The sequence below is a fragment of the Biomphalaria glabrata genome, chromosome 2, assembly GCF_947242115.1.
Source record: "Biomphalaria glabrata chromosome 2, xgBioGlab47.1, whole genome shotgun sequence".
In the NCBI taxonomy this organism is placed as follows: Eukaryota; Metazoa; Mollusca; class Gastropoda; family Planorbidae; genus Biomphalaria; species Biomphalaria glabrata.
Window position 1 is genome coordinate 60823225 of NC_074712.1, and position 17717 is coordinate 60840941.

The 17717-nt window shown below is 35.4% G+C and overlaps 1 protein-coding gene across 1 annotated transcript; it reads left to right on the top strand.

Annotated features, from left to right (window-relative positions):
* The first annotated feature begins 3528 nt into the window (after positions 1-3528).
* On the top strand, positions 3529-7340 carry LOC106053205 (40S ribosomal protein S24-like). The gene is made up of 5 exons (XM_013208713.2): positions 3529-3651; positions 4485-4556; positions 5727-5936; positions 7043-7159; positions 7263-7340. Exons 1-5 carry the CDS (start codon positions 3649-3651, stop codon positions 7263-7265), a joined length of 405 nt encoding a protein of 134 aa, XP_013064167.1. The 5' UTR covers positions 3529-3648; the 3' UTR covers positions 7266-7340.
* The last annotated feature ends 10377 nt before the right edge of the window (positions 7341-17717 follow it).

The window sequence follows — 17717 nt, forward strand, 5'->3', positions numbered from 1 at the left end:
TTTACTGACGAATCCTTTCGTCGCAATGAATGCTTATCGTATTTGTGCTGAGATTGTTCATCGGATTTCAACTCTTGTATCGTTTTGAGATGAAGTAAAAACAGGTTGAACTGAACATTATTATTACTTAAAAAGCGAGATGTTAATGAAGAAATAACGATAATCAGGATAAAGAATATAAAGCCGTGTTCTGAAATAACTCTCAAAATCCAAAAAATGTGTTCTTTTGCTTGGCGTGTTTGTCGACTGCTAATTCTCGATAGCACCAACTACTCCATTCCAAATTTGCCTGCCAGAAGTCTGGCCTTAGGATGTCATCCCTGAAGTGTTCATTGAAGTGGTCATTGAAGTGGTCATTGAAGTGGTCATTGAAGTGGTCACGTTAGTTTTTTTTTATTTTGTCAATGAGACTGCTGATGTGCTGTTGAGTGACCATTATGTTAAGTTGGAAATCTGCGTAACTGGCTCAAGAATCTCCATATCAAAGAAAGCATTAAAGGTTTATCATAAGAAATGTTTACAAATCAAACGGGAACATGTAACTACAATACTATTTAACCTTAATCGGGCTAATATTAGAATACGCATCCTCAACTCAACAAAACATAAACTAGAATAAACGCAAAATAGAGCAGTGAGATTTATAATAAACGAATATTCACATTTGATATTAGCGTAACACCATTAGTAAAATCCCTATATTTAGAGGACTGAAGAATAGAAACTTAACTAGTAATAAGAGATTTAAAAAAAACAGAACCATAAAAAGATAATTTAATCTACCAATAGAAAAAAACAAAACAATGGAGAATAGCATGGATTGCTAGAGTTAGCCAGGAAAACCAACGACTTATGTGATGTTGCTAGTTCAGGCTGTCTTGAAGTCAACCAATTACTCTGCAATCGTTTGGGTGTAATTGTTCGGGTGTATTACGTGCAGTTGAACGACAATCCAAACAAGGACTATACAACATCTATTTTAACAAGTGAAGAGATGTAGTCAACTCTGATGAACAATTGTACATGGATTTATTCTGATAAAAGGCCACAGTAGAAGTCTCTGTCACTAAACACGTCGTTACCCTGGAGTGTTCTATCGCTAACTGATTTTCCGGTCTCTAACCCAACATATCCCAAACGTCACTAGTCCCGTTCAATATGCGTCTCCTATGGTGCGTCGCTAAATAACTAACCTATATAAATAAGGTGTCTAACACTTAGCAGAGTTTGTCATTGATAAAATTATGAATAACTGACGACAATGAAAAGACAAATTACAAACATAAATGAGGTGCAGGCTCTGGTTACACCTATGCGCGCTGGCCGTGCCCACTTTCGTAGCCCCAAGTAGCCTACGCTTAACCAAACTACGACACCAATCCGAGAGTGGGTACATGACAAGTACCGTGGCTTAAATCCTGGGATGGCTCCAACAAAGCCCGTGGAGTCTGTCAGCATTTGCGTCGCCCGGACCGCGAGGATCCAAGGTGGGGGCGAAAAAGGTCGGAACAATCTATCATTGCGCACTGTAGAACTGGGCACTGCCCTGTTGGTGCTTACTTTGCCCGGTTCCGGCCAAATTTTGATGCCCGTTGCCGACACTGCAAGAGTGTCCGCAGCTCCGAGAGCTGAGGGGTAGTTTGTCTGCAGAGTCACTTGACCTGTATGGGAGCTTAAAGGCACTACGCCTAACAAGAGAGTTTCTTCGCCAAGACTCTACGGGAGGACTGATCCTTCCAGCCTTACCACCAATTGGAGTTCATCTCAGGTTACACATATGCAGTTCGCCTGATTTCACCAGAAGCAGTTATTTAAGATTCGCCAAACAGTCAAAGATCTTCTAAATTTGTGACTGAAAGCGCAAATGTATTCGTACTTCTAAGACCGCCGTGTCTCACACAAAAGAGATAAATTGAATACCAACGCTCTCGCTTGGGACTGTTACAGAAGAAATTGGTAGTATAATCTTCTTGATGACACCAACAGCATTAAAAAGGTCATTGAGCTCATTGATAAAAAAATGTTACTTCTGTGAGACGCGCAAGAATCACAGGCTGGTTTAGGATATTTTTCATGAATCCTTGTCTGAACACAGTTCTTAATGCTAGCCTGAGCAACCTTTGCAGAGTGGTTTGCCCATGTCTAGACTGTATAGCCAACGTAATGTTTTCGCTGACATCGACCTTTGACACAGATAGTGCGTCTCTCTCAATCGCCATCAACAAATCAAACGCCCAAAGACATCTTTCCAGTGCCTAATATATCTCTAGTCTAATCGCAGCTGGAGCAGTGACTGCGGAACCAACAGACCTTGCAAATGCTGTTGCTCGTATTTTTTGTTGTTGTTGGTTTCTTATTGCTGCCAGTGCTCCGTCGATACAAATCAACATTTTGACTCAAACGTAAAGTGGTGGACATGCTATAACCTGCTATATTATTGAGCGCTAACACCGACCGCAACTACATTTACCAAGATGACTGCATTCTTCACGCTTGTTAAAAGAAACGTTCACATTTAGTACATCGAAAGACAGCTTGCAAGGATTTCTCCTCAAAGAAAAAAAAAACAAAAACTTAGGCCTTAACTAACGAGTATAGCTATAACTATTTGCAAATGAAAACATACTAATACTCTCTTGCGCACACTCCACATCTAGCCCTTCCTACCCCAAGTTTTCTAATTCTAATTAGGGTCGCCTAAGTCATATTGCCTGTTAGTATCAATTTACAGTTAGGCACACCCAGTAACTGAGCCACAGGCGAATGCCATATTAGCCTATATGAGTTAAACTGGTAATCAAAAGCTAGGCTATATGAGAGACGCACGCCATATGAAGCATTTTATGCGAAGTGGGCTGTGCTTATGGCCAGTGGCATTTCTGCAATTATTATATCCTACGGAAGCCCGTAGGCCTATTTATTCGCTATTATTAAATATACAAAATGTTTATTCAACGAAACTATATACCACTTTCGACAGGCCGAAGCACAATAGCACATATGCACCCCACGATCAAGCAGCCATCCACTATCTTCTTAACTTATATATTACAGACGTTACTTCAAAATAAGATAATTATGCGTCCTACTATCCAATTTGGATATCTTCGTCTTCGTCTTCATGTAAAAAAAAAACCTTTTATTAAGCTATGTTAACGCTGCTCGTTTTTTGGTAAGGCGACATTCAGGATTTCATTCTATATCAGGACATAGGGCATCTATTTTTCCCGGCTATAATTTAAAGTCTAGTTCTAATAGTTTAGAATTTAGAGCTAGATCTAGATCTTCTATAGGATACAAGCACACCCATTATTATGATCTATAACGGAATGTAGTGTAGACATTAGGTGAGAAGACGACCAGACGTAGATCTGTTTTTGTGGAGAAATATCTTTTAAACTAAAGTGTTATTTAAATATTCTACTTATTATTGATTTTCATATATTTACATATTTTATTTTACGTGTGTATTCTATAATAATTAAATAAGTAACGTCTATAATTTATAAAATAAGATATTTCTGAAGTTTAATTTTTTTTAAAAGAGCATCTGTTAATTTTTTATAATCAAATGCAAGCCAGTTTTCCCTGCTTGTTTGATTTCACGCGAATACAATTCCTTTTCCGTTTATACCGTCAATAGCAATCATGGTAAGAAATAAATATCTTTGATTTGATCCCTCAAAATCGTATTTATGTGACATTTATTTGTTATTTTGGGAATTTAAAATAAAACTGTTTACCAAATTTAATAGTCTTTTATAAGAAATCATATTATTCTCTTTGCTTTCGAGAGTTATAAAGTTTTTTTGTGATCACAAATTTATACAGAACACGAATTTTTAAAATGTAAACAAATGACCCTGTTAGTGTAAAGCAATTTTTAGTTTACATTTTAAAATATTGTTAATAATATTGAAGCGAATACAAATTCCATATCATATATAGAGATCTAGTCTAGCCCTAGCGTAGATCTAGAATAATCTAGATATAAAATCAGACTACATAGAAACTGAGTCTGTAGTACATCTAGGAATGGGTTGCCTGAGTTAGCCAGGAAACCAGCGACTTAGCAGAGTGTAAGTCACTGATTAACATGCATGACTAAATTGACACATTAATTGCATAAGATGTAATTATCTTCTCTTATGAAATATTTGTAAATTATCTTCTCTTTTGAAATAACTTTTCTGGTCATTTGTAATTTATAAGACATAATTAAGATCATTTTGAAAAACTTGATTCTACTAATTATCTGATAGATCTAGAATAGAATCTAGAATATTCTAGATTATTCAAGATCTATCACTTGTCATATAAAATTTGGCTACATTGAATGTCAACTGCATGTGCAGATCTTTTATTAAGACATTGTTTAAGTTTATATTAGTTCAACTTTATAGTCTAAGCATGCCTTATACTTGTAGAATGTAGAATCGTAGTTGTAGTAAACCTGTGTAATAAAAATTGACGCCTTATTGCAGGCTGACGCAAGTGTAGCCACCATAAAAACTCGCAAGTTTATGACTAACAGACTGCTATGCAGGAAACAGATGGTAAGATATTTTCTTAATTTTGTCTTAATTAGTAGATCTAGATATATAGTCTTACATAGACTCTAGTCACTAGAAATCTGTTTCGCATAGGGCTCCACAACAATGTCAATGGCCTTGCTATTTAGTGACAGGTGAATACAGAGTATATTACTTGTTCTTTTTCCATGATTTCTTGGTCACAAAGTTCAGCCCTGCTATTTAGTGGTGGGTGAATACTGATTGTCCTCCCCCCCCCCCTCTTTTTTTTCCTCTTAAATTACGCAGTGTAACTCTAGTCCGTCGACTTTTAAAAATAAAAGAGTGATCTTTCTATTAAGTGGTGTCCAAACTCTTTGAGCCATGAAGAGAATTATATAGATAAACTAAGGGACACAGTAATAACAACAAGATAAAAAACAATTAAACTCCTTTCTATGTTTTTCTGGCATAATAGGAATCTTGAAAACCAGTGACAGTATTGTTTAAATTGTGGCAGACAAATAAATACAAATTCTGTTTATTGAGTAGTGTTGTTTTTTTTTTTAAAAGTTTAATTGAAGTTTTATGCAAATATAAAGTTTTCTAGTTAAAAAGTATTCTGTCTTCAGATACCAAAATATTCTTTGTAGTTTTGTAGTACCATATTTATGAAAATTTTTGGTATTAAAACATTTTGTCTGATCCATTGTTTAGACAAAAAATCCTATTCTTTTCCCTGGCGATATTACTTTGGCAGAAAAATGTCTAGTTTTTTAAAATTATATTACCATCTTTAGAAGAATGACAACTAATCCTTGATTTGTTTTGTACATGTGCACACCTGATATTGGTCTATTTACATATTTCTAATTAAAAACCATCTTCTTTTTCTAGACCTTGGTTTAAAAGTCTTAATCTAGATCTATAGTGATTTGACTGATTCTAGATAGATAGATAGGACATCTGGATCTAGAATCTTTTATGTGAATCATTTCAAACATTAAATAAGTAAATAATAGTTATTTGATTTTAAGTTAGTGCACTTTACTGGTTTTATATCATTAGTCTCTTGAATGCATTTTTTGTTGTTGTCAAGGGACTTTCATTCAGTAAATGTTATCAATTGTTTTGAACACATTATTTTGATGTCCTAAGAACAAAATCTCTTGTAGTTTGATTTCAACTTGTTGAATTGTTTACTTCATCTTTTAGGTTGTTGATGTCTTGCATCCAGGGCGTGCCACATTATCAAAGACAGAAGTACGGGATAAAATTGCCAAGTTATACAAAACAACAGCTGATACTGTGTTCTGTTTTGGGTTTAAAACACACTTTGGTGGCGGCAAAACCACTGGCTTTGCTTTGATTTACGACAATCTTGATAAAGCTAAAAAATTTGAGCCAAAATACAGACTTGCCAGAGTAAGTGATTTTTGAATGATTTTTTTTATTCAATTCTACTTCATCATTACATGTAAAAAGGGATTTGGGCTTATCAAAAGTTTTCTAGGTACATATAAGATAAAAACATTCTCTTTCTAGTCCCCTTTTCTTATCTAAGATACTATATGTGTAAGTGTTTTCGCTTCACTAGGGTCACCTCATAGCCTATATTTCTTTTTCCTCCAAAAGAGAAATAACAAGCTCGTGTTGTTGAAACTAAAATTTCAAAACAATAATACAATTAATGCACCTAAGTGTTTAAAAAAAAAAAAAAGAAGTCTCGTGAAATTCTTAATTTTTGTTTGAATTCTACCATAATACTTTATTACGATATCATAAATATTTCTTCAAATCGATGGAATTCTTTAAAAGTAAATCAATTTCCAATTTTACCCCCCCCCCCCCTTTTTTTTTTTTAAAGTTATTTGTATGTATTGGTGCGTGCAAGATTGTTCATATCATATGCAGAAGGAAAGGTTAGGACGTCCACTAATCTGTTGCAAAGATTTGGATTAGATCTGTGTTACTTGTTTGAGCTTTAAATGTTGAAATTTAGACTGATATGGAATCATTTTTATCAATAAAGTTAGCTTTACTGTAATGTATTAATTAAACCTTAGTCTCATTATTTTCAACAATTGAAGATGATTGTAACTAGAATAGCTTGAAAGTATGCCAAGTAAAACATGAATTCAGGTAGAATTTAAAATATCTGAAATAGTCTTTCATGTTAGTGGAACCATTATTATTGTAAATTGAAATAAAGTGTCAGCAGTGTATTCAAGGGCTTTTGGTATCTATTGCAAAAAAGTTGTTATAATGATTTTTTCAGCTTAAGTGTACTGGGGTAACAGGAAAACTGAATCGATACTATATTTATATATATTTAGAGAGAGAGTTAAGATATTTATTAATGTATCTTTTAGCTGGAAATGTGCATACAAAATTGACATTTTATTTGGAAACTTGCCACTAATTAAAATGTTTTTGTTAACAAGTTCCAAATTTGAATTAATTGTAATGTAGGAGCTTGTATAATTTGGCTAATTTAGGAGATTCATCCATACATACATTTTTGTTTGTAGCATGGTCTGTTAGAGATAAAAAGAACAGGCCGTAAGCAAAGAAAGGAAAGAAAGAACAGACAAAAGAAAGTACGAGGTACAGCTAAGACAAAAGTCGGTACTGGCAAAGACAAGAAGGTAACTAGAGCAAACTAGAACACAAGTTTACACTACCTGGTATTTACAAACAACTTTTAAAGTATGAATTGTTGACATTTTCTTTTTGCTTTTTCTTTTTCAGTAATGAGACTGATGCTTCAAGTGAAGAAGACATTATTGTCTTGAATATTAAGCCTATCAATAAATTACTGTCACTAAATTCTGCCTTGTTGCTTTGTGTGTGCAGACCAGGACATACGAGAGCGCCACAATGGTGGGATGTTGAGAAATAAAGTATTGCATTGTCTCACCTATCAGTTTCTGTATTAAACATTTTACAAATACTTTATGAACATTATTTACTTTTTAACATACACACTTTTTCAAGGTATTATAATGTAAAAATGAGCAATCACAATAAAACTATTGTCTGAAGTAGTCTTATACTGAGTCCCACAACATTTTGCAAACCTGTATGATTTTCCTTAGGTAAAGAAATACTTTAGCATAGTATAATAATGAATTTAAATATATATCTTATTTTAAAAAGTCCTTTGTAATGTAATACAGGATTTTTTATATTTTTAAATTTTTTTTTTTTTTTTTTTATACCAAATTTTTTTTTAAATAGCATATAACATATGGTTTACCACACTATAAAATCTTTGTATTGAAAATATGAAATATGAGCATCTTATCGTGTAAACTTGTATAAAAGAATAACAAAAACATCAAGTCCTTGTACGCATTTATGATGAAGACTTATTAGCGTTTGTAAATCAAGTGCATTTCAGACACAATATGCAAGATAATATGGAAAATATATCAAACAAAATGATATCAAATAAGTGCCTTTAGTGTAACAAATGTCTTAGATTGAGCGAAACATCTAAACTTGATTGGCCAATTATTCAATGTAAAACAAGATTAGTTAGGATATTATCCACATGCTGTAATCATATGATATGAGAAATGGCCTAAAAGTAACATTTTATGTACTATAGTCTATAGTAGAGTCCAAAACAGTATTTGCATAACTACAGCAGGGGAATTGAAATTGTAAATAAAAGTATATTTTCAGGATATTCCATAAACTGATATTACTAAGACCAAAAGAAAATTCGCTGCCTAGGATAGACGCAGACGTCAAAAAGATAATCTAAATTGACCACCTGCAGACAATGGTTGTGCTTGTTCTGTGAGGCAAGATATGTAGGTCACAGTTGATGTGGCGCAGCCACGGAAAATACTGCAGTCCTCACTCATCTTCGGACAAGCCTTATTATTTATTACTTTCTTCTATTGTGTACCTGTCGCATTGAAGTTAATCGGTAGTAAAATATTTCTTTGCCAGTGATATGCAGGACTTAATTGAAACTGACTTTTTATAATGCCTCAGTAAATCTAACCATATCACTAGGTCCTCTGGGAAAAAAAAGAGACAAATGGGAAAACAGAAGAATGGACAGTCCTGTTATTAAATGATTCTATCCAAGGCGAAAGACAATGCAAAGAGACGGCCATTAGGTCTTGTGTGGTGTCCCTACTGTTTAATGTCTATTAAGAACCTAAGGCAAAGACTTCCCGATTGGGCGTCGACATTTAAATTTGTTGCTTGTATACTATGCGTTAATGTAGCTTTTTCACTCAGCGGTTCAACTGAGGAATATATGTTGACTATAGAAAAGGGGTCCCCGGGTCAAAAAGAGCCTTTGGACTAAGTTGTAGGTGAAAAAAAAATGAGCATCTAGTGAAGTGCTAATCACATACATATTTTGAAAATAATTTTAAAAAAATCTCATCCAGGAAATTCTAGACCAGTGTCAGTAACATGAAAGTGTAAAATATAATCAGAGTCGGATTGAAGCGTGTGGAGGTGCCATAACACATTTTCCAAAACAGTAATAAAAATCCACTTATTAATAATAAAAGTAATATAAAAAAACAAGCCATATTTTAGAAGAATGAAATGTAAATATAATCTATTTTCCTACTCTATAAAATTATTTGATTGCATTTTTTTTAGTATTAAAAGAAAAACAAAAAATACTTCTTCGTTCTCATTTTTATGCTAGAGTGTTCAGATGACGACTAATTTATGAGGTGAACTGCGCAGTGGTTTCCAAATCAGGGAGCTCTCTCCACAGTTCTTTCTATTGGGGTGTTTTGAGGCCGGTGTCTTATACGAGCCTCTTGGTAAAGAGAGCAGTTTTGGAGGACATGGTCAGCATTCTCTGGTGACACTCCACACGGGCAGATTTCACAGGTTCCAATTTTGAGCTTCCGGTACATATTGTTGTAACTCTCTAAGGCAGGCACTCAACGAAAGACAGGTTGACAAGAGTAAATGATGTATTTATTTAGTATAACTAGTATAAGCATCAACAAATAGTAATAGTTACTAGTTAGACTTGGACGTCTGCTATAAAGTCACAGGGAGTAATATGTCTTAAGTTCTAAGAGTCCTACTTCATACCAGAACACAGAACAGACCACCGACACACTTCCCAGTGTCGCTCCAGGTCTCACACACAGTTTCCTAGTATCACACAGGACAACACTCAGCATCAGACTGCTCAAACTCAAAGTCCTTCTTCCTGTCTCTATATGTCTTTCACTAGTCGTGTTCAGTAGTGATCAGATGCGCACCATTAGTGTAGCGCGGGAGCGGGGTTACAACAATATGTTGTCTCATTCTGTTGGTCCGGCCCTGAGTCGAATGATTATAGGCCTATTAGACGTTGATCTGTAAAATGTTTGTAAAATGTTTTACATGTTTCGGATGTTCCTTCAAAGTTGAAGATAATTACTTCCTAGTCCAAACCTCCCGCAGGACGTCGGGGGATGGGAGCGGGCAGGGTTTGAACCCTGGACCATTGATAAATCTGAACGACAGTCCAGCGCGCAAACCGCACGACCAGGCAGCCATCTTGTCGGGATAGCTTATAATAGGCGTCATCTTTCTTGTGATTTGGATGAGAGCTTGTCCAATGCTCATATAGACCTATATTAAGTGTAATTGTATCAATTAGTTTGGATCAGACATGTAATTATACGTGTCACTGACCTAGACTTAATAAATCTGTGCGATTAGAAATATTTTTACCTTTTGTTTTTGGTACCCCTTCTTCCCTCCCCTTTCACAACTGGTCCAGACAGGTGATAGGATCATAGCGCATCGAGAAAGCAAAACATATGTTGTCTCAATTACATTTGTTGTTTGTATACTATGCGTTAATGTTGCTTTTTCACTCAGCGGTTCAAGTGAGGTGAATGTTTTCTTGGTCGTTTTATAAATGAATTAAAAAAAAAAGATTACTCAGGGCTCAAGGGAACTAATTTATACCACCATATCTGTCAAGTACGATTTCTTTCTCTTGGTGAAAGTACCAAACAAAATAACTAATTACTTGTACTAATAGTTAGGCCTAACAGTAACTGTTGTCAGGTAAAAGAAATAATTGACCAGAATTTCAGCTTAATCCAAGATTGGGTGAAGGAGAAATAACGTGTACAAACTGTTGACCACACAGAGTGAGCTGATATAGCTTTGTAAACAGAACAGCTACATTAGTATATTTTTGAGTTTGTTGAAGGTTTAAGGCCCTGTGTTGACCCACTGCCGTAGATCCGAAACTTCATTTCTATATAACGAACACGCTACAAGCGGTCACTTCTTGTCAAATTGTACGATTTAAAGTAGCGTCGGTAAAAAATGCCAAAAAACAAAAAGTTCGACAAACATACAAACAACATAAAATTTGCCTGAAACGTCAACATTTTGAAACTATTAAAATCTCTTCTGAGATTGACCCTTACTTGTGGATTCCGGGACAGCAGCCCCCCCCCCCCCCACACCGACCCTGAATATAAAAGACGTTTGCTATCTAAAATAAGTGTAACTTAACTAAAAGGATTTTTGAAAAGATTGATGTACACTAACAATAAACAAGCGGGGTGGGGGGGGGGGTGACTAGGCTGGAATATGAGTGCTTCAATTCCGGCAGTTCCATTTTCATACACTTGTGGATGTTGGCCGTGAGGGATGTCGCCTACCTGCGGGCAAACTCGCTGCTCTGACGGATTGGCTTAAACATTTTTTTCTTCCATTACCAGCTGCAGTTCTGCTCATTTCCACTTCTGTTTTCACTCTTTCATAGATTTTAACTCTTTCTCTCCTAATTGACGATGCCAACGTTAATTTGACCCCCCCCCCCCCCCCCATTAAACTAAATTGATTTTTTAATTTATAAACTTTAATTTGAGTTGTGTAAAAAGAGCATGCATTCCCCGATAATTTGATACCGAATAGAACATTTTCTGATAGACAAATAAACAATTTATTGAAGTTTCATCAGAACAGGATAGAGAAATTTATAGATGAGCAAAATGAATAATTCTATCGGAACGGTGAAAAAAATTACAGGGAGAAAGAGTTAATAAAGTTTCTTCATCATAATCTATTGGCATTTCTGAGACCAGCTTCTTCTTGGGGAATTTTGGCATCAATGGCGTAGCTAGGGTGGGGGAGGAGGGGTGAGATTTTGATAATCCACCCGGGCATCCAGTAGATGGGGGCCCCCAAATGTGTGTTCTTTACATTAAATATTAAATATTACGCAAAATGCAGGGGCCCCCCAAATGGTCAAGCTCCCAAATGATGGCGAATTCCTAGGTACGCCCCTGCTTGACATGATTATCTGCCAGAAAAAAAGCAACATTTACAAGAGTGTCACTCTTCCTCTGTTTGAGGCATACAATCTGTTAACTTATTTAATTTTAATTTCCCCACTTATTACTTATTAACCATTAACATAAAAAAAAAATTACAATAACTGGATAGACGCAAATCTTATGCCTGGAATATGAAAGCAAAGGATGCAACTCTAGACACCAGGAATAGAGGCGCAGGAATCAACACCAAGTGGAATGAGAATAACAACGATATCTGGACCGTGATATTGTCCTACAATGCTTACAACTGATTAGTAATACCACATCTACAACATATATAAAACATACATAACTCATAAGAAACACCAATTTGTTATATCCTCACCCTACAAATAGTAATAGCACAGAGACACACTACTTCTCTCTGTTTCAAAAACAAACAAATCACTAACCTGCAGTTACAGTCCATTCAAACGAGACAATTCGTTATTTGGTCTCGATTCGACTCCCCCACCCCACACCCCCCTTTACAAAGCACAACTAAACCAAACCAAAAACAACATTGAATTGAACAAACCTGAATTGCCCCCCTTCTCCTCCAAAGTAAACAGGAGACACAGACGGACCATAACTCGGTCCTGACAGATTAGAGCATTGAAAAAAGAAACATGAATGAATTAAAAAAAATATTACCGTAACTAATTAGTTAATAAATTATTGGTAATCAATTAATTGTTTGGTATGAAAAAAGGGAAATAAATGCTACTTTTTGGAAGGTGTGGATGTATATGTGGAGTTATTCCTCCTTTAACGTTTTTTCCCTCCTATTTCCCATTCTAGGATCAATTCCACTTCATTATTCATGGTCGATAATAATTTTTAAATTAATAAAAAAGTAACTAGTTAGTTAATCAATTAGTGGTAATTAATCAATTTCATTATATATATATATATTATATTATATTATATATATATATATATATATATATATATATATATATATATATATATATATATATATATATATATATATATATATATAACGAGCTTATTCCTGAGGTATTGAAATATATAGCAATGATTTTGTGTTTATTTCCCTTAGATAAGCTTTTTTGAAATAAAAAAAAATTGCTAGTTTACGTCAGAGTAGTCTCTCTTTCTATTGTCTGTACACAAATGAAACTGACAAAAATAACAGGATTGGGTTAAACAAAAGATGAAACTAAATTGTAGTCCATTTTGTTTCGACCCAATCAAAACAAAACACCAGAGCAATTAAACAGAAGTCATTGTGATGTAGTTTATTGCCAGCAACGTTCTGAGGATGGAAAAGAAAAATCGTTGAGTCAGAAAATGTAATGGCTTAGACTTTCAGAGAAATCTGGCAGTTAATTGACTGTTGCCTCATTGGTTGATTAATGACGAAGGTCCAGAATTGAAGTATAAGTGAAATAGGTCTACTCTAGTTATAGGTACTAGTACATGGGTTAGTTAGACATGCTTGGTTTCTACTCTTTTTGAAATGACAATACATTTACATAGCTAATTGTTACTCCTAAATTTCCAGACCCCCTCTTTCTCTCACTCACTGTCTCCAGATTTATTACTTTGTTCTCCTCCATCAGTTCCTTATCTCTCTCTGTCTCTCTCTGTCTCCTGTCTTCCACCCTCGCCAGTTTTTCTCCTCCCCAGTGGCGGCGCAAGAGATAAATTAGGATTGGGCTTGGTATATTTTGCGAGGTCATCTAGTGGCACTAAAATATGGATAGGCCTATTATAAAATAATAAACACTTGTTGTAATTTTGTATTTTCGAAAAAATTCGATGAAAAAAAAAAAAAAATTAAAGAAACAGAAATTTTCTGCTTTTAGAATTTCTGAATTCATTTATAACAGTATGTTAGTCCATCTTAGAAGCAATATCTGCTTCAATAGATAACACTGTCAACTGCCAAATATTAAAGTCTTTCCTGACCCAATGTATTTCTTAAATATTTTTTTCTGTTAGTTTTAACTTCAATAGCTCCTTTCAGAAGAGGCTGTAGTTACAGGTTTTGATAAGCAGCGCAGTCAACAATGTAAATATTTGGATACATTTTAAATTTATTTTCTGTTATGTATATGAATAGGTGCTTAACATCCCGAATAAATCAGGCAAATAAGAAGTTTCGTAATTCTTCATATAATTCGTAAGGTTGGAAATCACTGCTCTCACCCAGTGGCGTAGCTAGGGTGGGGGTGGAGGGAAAGGGGTCCAAACTTGAAAATCACCCCGGGCCCCCACTCGAGACTCGAAAGGGGCCCCAAAATAAGTGTCCGAAATTTGTTTTTACATTAGATGTTACGCCATTATCTCATGTCATGATGTCAAATGTCAAAATGCAAGGGCCCCTAAAAAGGTCAAGCCCCACGGCCCCCCAAATCCCTATCTACGCCACTGTTCTCACCCACTCGAATGACTGTATATACATTTTGAAAATTCATTAATATTTCATATTTTTGGAATATTTTAAAACTTGTTAATCATAGAGAAAAACAAAATGTTCAAAATGTCGATTTAAGGACACAAATCTTGAATCAATATGGTTTATTATAGATGCAATCATAGTAACGGTATTGAAACAAGAAAAACATAAAAAATGCTTTAAAAAATTAAGTTTAATTTTATCAATTAGTTTGGATCAGTCATGTAATTATGTATTGATCTAGCCATAACAAACCTTTTACCACACAGACAGACAAACAGTAAAATAGCAATTATACATAAAACACTTAACCATAATCTTCAAATGCAAAAACAAAATCTAATAAAATACTCAGAAAAACACAAAGGTAAAGGCACATTCCTCGTTCCATATGCTAGGACAAATTTGTACAAATTCTTCCCTAGTACCATTAGAGCATTGATGCCCAACCTAATTCGACCTGCGGGCCATTTTAATTTCCAACCCTCGTTTCGCGGGCCACATCAACGAAAAGATCCGAAAACGAAGTGAAATTGACCTAAAATCATTGGTTAGAAACCAGTGGATCTAAAATTAATTTAATTAATGGGATATTTGCAGTATTTTTACGCGTCGAAAAATGGCTTCATTTTTCTACTTAAAATGTGAGTAACGTTGTAGCTTGCAGACTCGTTTTCATGTCTCTATTTGGTAACTATTCCCAACGATCCTACAATCTCTAGGCATAGTTTCACTATCATTTTATACCCGGCTCAAACCAAGATTGACGTCATATTTGTGATATTTTGTTATAGGCCCTACAATGCCGATTATATGTTGTTTTTTAACAGCCACACTTTCTTTATAAAACAAATATATTGGTTTATTATCATGTTCCACAAAAAATTAAAGATACGTGCACTTTTCGTGCTAAATTCTACATTCAGAATCATATTTCTTAACCTAATTTTAAAGGTCATGGTGCCAATCTATCAGACAAAAAGTGAGGGCCCTAACGAAGGTGAAGATTCACTTTTAAACGTTTTCTTCTTGGATGGGGAATTTCTATACTTTATACCAACGTTTCGGCGGGCCGGATGGAACCACGTCGCGGGCCGGATCTGGCCCGCGGGCCGTATTTTGGGCATCACTGCATTAGAGCATGAAATGGGTTGCCTGAGCCAGCCAGGAAAACCAGTGACTTGGCAGAATTTAAGTCTTTGGTTAATATGCATGACTGAATGCATGACGTGTAGGACGTAATCATATTCTTTTTTAAAGTAACGTCTGTATTATATAAGATAAGATAAGAAGATAAGGATCAATTCTAAATTCAACATTTCGTGAAAAAAGTGAATCTCAATCTCTGAGTGTTTCTAGTAGCTCCGTTGATTTTTTCTTTTGCTTTCAATTATCGAGTCGCCTTTCACTGCCTCGAGTCTGACGTATCCGAATACGGCACACCTAAATAGACCAGTGTTTCCCAAACTGCTCCGTGGAACCCTAGTGTATTCCGAGAGGCCCGAATAAGTGTTTCAGAAAGTGCCGGAAAAATTAACTAGAAGGCCACCATGTGAATTAATCTCTCTATAAGGAAAGCGTTCCGCTAAATACTCAGAATGTGCGAAGTGTTCCGTTAAATGTGCGAAGTGTCCCGTTAAAGTGAAAGTCTGGGAAACACTGAAGTAGACCATTGTGACAATCTGCGCACCATCAACGTCACGGTCAATTGGAGACTAATTATTGGCTAAAAACCAACTTAGACAGAGATACTCTTACACCCAAACTGAAATACATGTCAACAATAAGTGAGAACGGTTCAACAAAAGAATCACGTGATACACCATTAAACAAAAAGCTATGACGTCATTCTTAAACTTTGTTTATTTAAGGTAGGCTACTCAGCTTTATCCACATCATGATTACCCTTTACACGATTCATACCAGCTTTAAAAAAGAAATAGTGAATGTAAAAAAATGTACAAACTGAACAGGTAGGTAGGTCTAATATAGAGAAGCAGAACAGGTGTTAGAAAGTCTATTACATTAGTTGCTGATATAGCCTATTCTCGACCTGAATGGCGACATTTATGCACTACGCAAGACAGCAGGGTTTCTGTCCAGGGCTTTTGCAAGAGAGGATTTGAGCCTCTCAAGCCCTCACTCAAATGGAGTTTGATGGTGATGATGATGATATGTACAGGTTAAGAATAGGTGTAAGAGAGTCTGTTACGATTGTATCTCATAAATGGGACTTGGCTGACTGCTACAAATATTTCCGATAGGTAGATAGATTCACAAAAGTAGTCTAAACTTGAAACTTATGAACTGAATAGGCCCTAAGGGCCTAATATAAGTTTGTCTCCACTAGTTAAGGTCCTTGTTACGGATTGTGTGTGTTTCTGTGGTGACGATAAGAAGGAGTTGGCGATTGGTTCTAAATGAGGCAAGATAAAAGACATTGTATTCAGATGTCTTGAGTAGGTCAGACGACTTTTAGATTGCAAGAGTGAAAAGACGTGTTTTTGTAGTGAGTTAGATTTTGTTCAAAACACCATTTTATATTGTTACTTAAGTCTGATTCATTTTTAATTTTTTTTTCTTTTCTATATAACACTCTTCAACATTCACTGCGCTATTCGGAGGTTTTTCGGACCGCCCTTTGAGTTTCATTGGCCAGACGGTTGTAAATTCTGATCAACTAACTGCAATGGCAGAGCCTGGGAGGAACTAACAATAACACATGGGAGGATTGTTTGGGGTATCTGTATTATGTCCTTGTTTGTGTGTGTGAGAGAGAGAAAGAGAAAGGAAAGAGAGAAAGAGAAAGGAGAGAGAGAAAGAGAGAGAGAGAAAGGAGAGAAAGAGAGAGAGAGAGAAAGCGAAAAAGAGAGAGAGAGAGAAAGCGAAAAAGAGAGAGAGAAAGAGAAAAATAGAGAGAAAGAGAAAAAGAGAGAGAGAAAGAAAAAGATAGAGAGAGAAAGAGAGAGAAATTCTGACTGAAATAGCACAACGTTAGTTTCTCAACCATACACTTCAGCCAATTGATGGGCCAAAACATCAACCAAGACTCAAAGTGATATACAATTTTCATAATATTATCAGCGGTCATCGGCTTTGGACCTTCCGTCTAGTGGATGACACGACAAGTCGGAAGTCCCTAGAGATTGTCTGATGTCCCATTCACTGGACTAAAAACACTGTAATTTTCTCGATGCCCTTTGTACCAGCAAGTCTCGACCAGGCTCTGAAATTAGATTCAATCAAGCTGACACTATTCTTTGTTTACAATGAAGTGAAGCGGAAAATAAGATTATTTGTAACACAATGTCTTAATAATCCTCGTAGGCTATAAGAAATATATTAACTCTATTATAATAGTACATTCATATGTTTTATCTCTTTAAAGTACGTTGGAACATAATTGGCCAGAATATTTTCAGTATTTCCTGCGGCTATGTGTAGAGCCATACAAGGCGC